Source organism: Triticum urartu, chromosome 3 (assembly GCF_003073215.2).
Source record: "Triticum urartu cultivar G1812 chromosome 3, Tu2.1, whole genome shotgun sequence".
In the NCBI taxonomy this organism is placed as follows: Eukaryota; Viridiplantae; Streptophyta; class Magnoliopsida; order Poales; family Poaceae; genus Triticum; species Triticum urartu.
The window spans coordinates 628,174,728-628,178,655 of NC_053024.1; the positions used below are offsets into that span (position 1 = coordinate 628,174,728).

The 3,928-nt window shown below is 40.5% G+C and overlaps 1 protein-coding gene across 2 annotated transcripts; it reads left to right on the plus strand.

The window, feature by feature from the left end:
- Positions 1 to 418: 418 nt before the first annotated feature.
- LOC125548895 lies at positions 419 to 3,267 on the plus strand. 2 transcript variants are annotated; one of them, XM_048712417.1, is made up of 3 exons: positions 419 to 750; positions 1,996 to 2,223; positions 3,009 to 3,267. In XM_048712417.1, the coding sequence occupies exons 1-3, from the start codon at positions 687 to 689 to the stop codon at positions 3,026 to 3,028; spliced, it is 312 nt and encodes a 103-aa protein (XP_048568374.1). In that variant the 5' UTR covers positions 419 to 686; the 3' UTR covers positions 3,029 to 3,267. The 2 variants fall into 2 exon arrangements, with proteins under 2 accessions (XP_048568374.1, XP_048568375.1); XM_048712418.1 differs by having other exon boundaries at positions 422 to 750; positions 3,019 to 3,267.
- The last annotated feature ends 661 nt before the right edge of the window (positions 3,268 to 3,928 follow it).

Consider the following 3,928-nt stretch of genomic DNA (forward strand, 5'->3'; position numbering starts at 1 on the left):
TGTGCATACATGGCCACAAGATTTGCCATGGTTAAGAGTGAAAACTGACAGTTGGCCTGCACCCATAATTTGGTAGCCGTAATGATCTCAAAAGATGAAAATGAAATTATGAGGACTTTTCTATAAAATCAATGGAACTCATGTACTATGAGGACCTTTCTGGGTATAAAAAAATAGCCGCGTCATCCTGATGAAAGCTTATCATGCACATATTCTGATTTACCGGGTGTTCCCGAAGGCACAATTCAGGCAGCAGCGCGCGGCTTATAAACCGGCCCAGCTTTACCTCGCTAGCCGATGTGGGACAAACGATCGAGCGTTTTGCTCCCTGGTAGTGTCCAGCCTTTTTTTTTTTTTTGAGGGGTTGGTAGTGTCCAGCCGAGAGCCAGCGGATCCCATTTCCGATTGGCGGGCCGTGAGTGAAGTGGTGTTCCTTGGGCCGTCGTCGCAAGCCCTAGCCCATCCCTTAGCTCCTCGTCCGCCGCTCGCCCGCCACAGCCGCGCCTCGCGGGAGCTTGCCGCCGGAGCTTCTGGTCCGCAGAAGCCATCCAGACCGTAGGTCCACCCTGGTCTCCACCACCAATGGCCCGGCGCCTCCTCGCACTGGTAGTGCAGCTGTTTGGCATCGGAGCTCCGCCATCCGGCGCCGGCGACCGCCATCGTCCCGTGTATCTGCGCCCTACGAAATGGAAGCCTGCGTCTCCACCGCCGGGGCTCTGGTCGCTCATCAAGCGCTCCGTCAAGTCCAAGGTCTCTCCCGGCCACTCCTCCTCCGTACTTGCTTCCTTGCTCGCCCTCTGTTTCTTAGTCCCACAGTCTGCCCTCCATCCTATCGAACCAAGTTAGTCAAATAAGTTTCACAGTCTGTCCTCCTTTCTATCGAACCAAATTAGTCAAATAAGTTAAATCTGGAAAGTTAACACTGTTGGAGATGCCTTCTCCAAATTGTTCAGTATACGATTGATCAATTTTGCAACGATGGGTCTGTCCCTCTTTGAGGTAGTGACTTCATGCCTGCTTTCTGAACAATTGCTATTCTTGAATAGGATCTGTTCTAATTAAACGTGCATACACAGAATTCTGAAAATTTGTCGAGGGGGATATGTGATTTATTGGGCTATGAGTAAGCACTTTTCTTATTGTTTCAAACCATCATTTAGATTGACATTTGCACATGTTGCTTGCAGGATATGCATTTGTTCATTTTTCTTTCTAAAAGGCAGAAGTTTTTAGCTGCTATGTTTCTCGATCTGTGGCTTCCATAGCTATCTGATTATTTCAATCCGTGTAGGATGTTTCAAATCATTTTAGTCATTCCAATTGTAGCATCTCATAGTGTGATGCATAATGACTTTCACCTAATATGAATACGATGATTTGTTGTAATATACAGATCATTTTCCAGATATGATGACCTGTTTGCAACATCTGCTTACTGTTTTTGTAGGACACCAGATTTCAATACCCCATTGAAATCATTTTTTAGGTGATTTGTTAGACAAGTACACACCCAGATTTTTTTGGATTAATAACAGCAGTGAATTAATAAATGTGATACTGATATTCTTTGTACCCAATCTGATTTTGTGGGGGATTAGTCTTGCTTTGACAATGTATGACATCACACGACAAATTGTTTGCTCGTGTCCAAGATAAATAATGGATATATAAGCATGGGCATTCAGTTTCGATCATTGAGTTTGGAGTTTGTTTTTGTCTTACTCAACTCTTTTGTTTGACCTGAATCTAGATCCAGATGTAAAGGTTTTGTACTGAATATTGAGGTGATGTACGAGATTACTTATCAAGATCTTACCGGTGAATGCTTGAACTCGAGTTGGATAGGATATGGCATTTCGAATTCACATGTGTTGAAAAATGTTTTCATGGTTAGATCATTTACTAGGCCATATAGTTTATCAGTAACCTTCTTAAGTACTTCCACTGAACCATCATGATTGACGACTACTTGTGGTGTTCATGGTTATATTTCAGAGAACCGGTTCAGAGAAATGCGAACACTGGTTGGGGTTCTAAGGAGGATGACCCAAAATGGGAGCAAGACAGACACCATGGTCTACAAAATAAGGGTGAACCCCTTGCTGTCTGCTATAGTGCTATGCTTTCAGAAAGGCCTATGCAATCGGGGAGATTCCTCCAGATTTTTGCATGATGAGCAGATAGCAGTAAAGGGCTGTGGTGTCTACTATGCTTTCCAGAAAGGTGAGTGTAGTCGCGGAGCTTCCTGTAGATTATCAGATGATGAGTAGGTAAATGTCCTGCTTGTGCATTTACCAAGTACTCCCTCCGTAAAGAAATATAAAAGCGTTTAGATCACCACTTTAGTGATCTAAACACTCTTATATTTCTTTACAGAGGAAGTAGTTATATAGGAGAGCACGCAAGCAATAGACTACATAGCTTGTGTTAATTTCCATGAGAAGTTTTTTCGCGTATGAACAAGTTATATTGCCAGTTAATAAGTTATTAATTGAAATGGAGTTGCTTATCACTGAGTACAAGGCGTTCCTTTAGAGTATTTAAACTGATATTTTCTCAAGGTGATATGTTGAAAACTTGTGATTATCACAGTACGGCCTGTACATTGCTCTGGTGATGTCTATACATGTGCTTAACTTGGATGAGCCATTAACTGCAAAATATATTTCATGAACTCCGTAGGAGATATAACCAGAGATGTCCATTCAGAGTAATATAACCAGAGATGTTAACATTTGCTGTTGGAAAGACGAGCACTATTTTTTTATTGCAATCGAACTAGATATGGCTGTATGTTAGAGATTGTTGCTTTGGACAGGATTTATGATACTTTTGCAGCATGCTACATGCTTCTCTGAATAACCATAAATTGGTGAGTTGTTATTACATTTAAGGAGTGACGTATATGCTACATGCTCCATTAGGAGTATGATGAGTTACTTCTACAGTGCTATGGTTCACAAACTGCAAGTTGGTATCCTCTAAATTATCTTTGCTGCTGCTTTAAGGGGCTTCCAGAACTACTTGATTGTGAAGCAAGTCACTAGGTACTGCGAAGGTGATGAAACCATGATATGGAGTCAAAGAGGAGCAGCTTGTCACCACTGACTGTCAGCTTCGAAAGGAGAGAAAAAGTGATTTAATGGTAAAAAAAACTTGTCAATGTTGTCTATATGTGTATAAAAATCCTTAAGGTATATGTTAAACACAATTGATGTTCGACCACTAGAATATATATGTTGTCTAATTATGTAACTTTGTACTGTCCTTTCATTTTCCTCCTTTTATTAATGAAAATTGCAAAGTAGGGAATTCCACTACTGTTTGCGCATAGAAAAAACATCACTGAAAAGTTTTATTTTTTTACTTAATTTAATTCCGTTAGTCATGTTTTGAAATGTTGGGAGATTGAAGTTCATGCTCTGTTCACACACGGTAGAGGCAACCATGGTAGAGTCATCAAGTGGCATCTGGATAAAATGAGATACTACATTGTATATCTATGGTCTAATTAACCGATCAACTCTTTTCTTCTTAATGAATGAAGGAAACCTATCATTTCGAAAAGAAAAGAAAAAACCTTATGATTGTCCAAAAGGACGAGTGTTGAATTTAAATGAGTGTCATGCATCCTTAGATGGCCGAATAAAAATAGGCAGGTTCACATTCAAGAACTGCTTGGATTATCCAACTTCAGAAGGGCACCTCTATGTCAAACTGAAGCACAACTAATAATATTCATCTAGTATGTTGCGATAATTAGAGATATACATGACTACGATTTTGCACGGAAGTAACTATAGTATGTTGCGATAATTAGAGATATACATGACTGCTATTTTGCACGGAAGTAACTAGAAAATTCCCCCAATAAACACAACATCATCACACGAGTCACTATAACTTTCTGCTCGTATCAAGTGGTAAC

What these genes read in the sequence shown, in the direction of transcription:
- LOC125548895 (XM_048712418.1), top strand. Translation starts at nt 687, where the DNA reads ATGGAAGCCTGCGTCTCCACCGCCGGGGCTCTGGTCGCTCATCAAGCG. An exon ending in AGCGCTCCGTCAAGTCCAAG is followed by an intron (nt 751 to 1,995) that starts GTCTCTCCCGGC and finishes GTTATATTTCAG; the next exon opens with AGAACCGGTTCAGAGAAATG. An exon ending in CTACTATGCTTTCCAGAAAG is followed by an intron (nt 2,224 to 3,018) that starts GTGAGTGTAGTC and finishes AGGGGCTTCCAG; the next exon opens with AACTACTTGATTGTGAAGCA.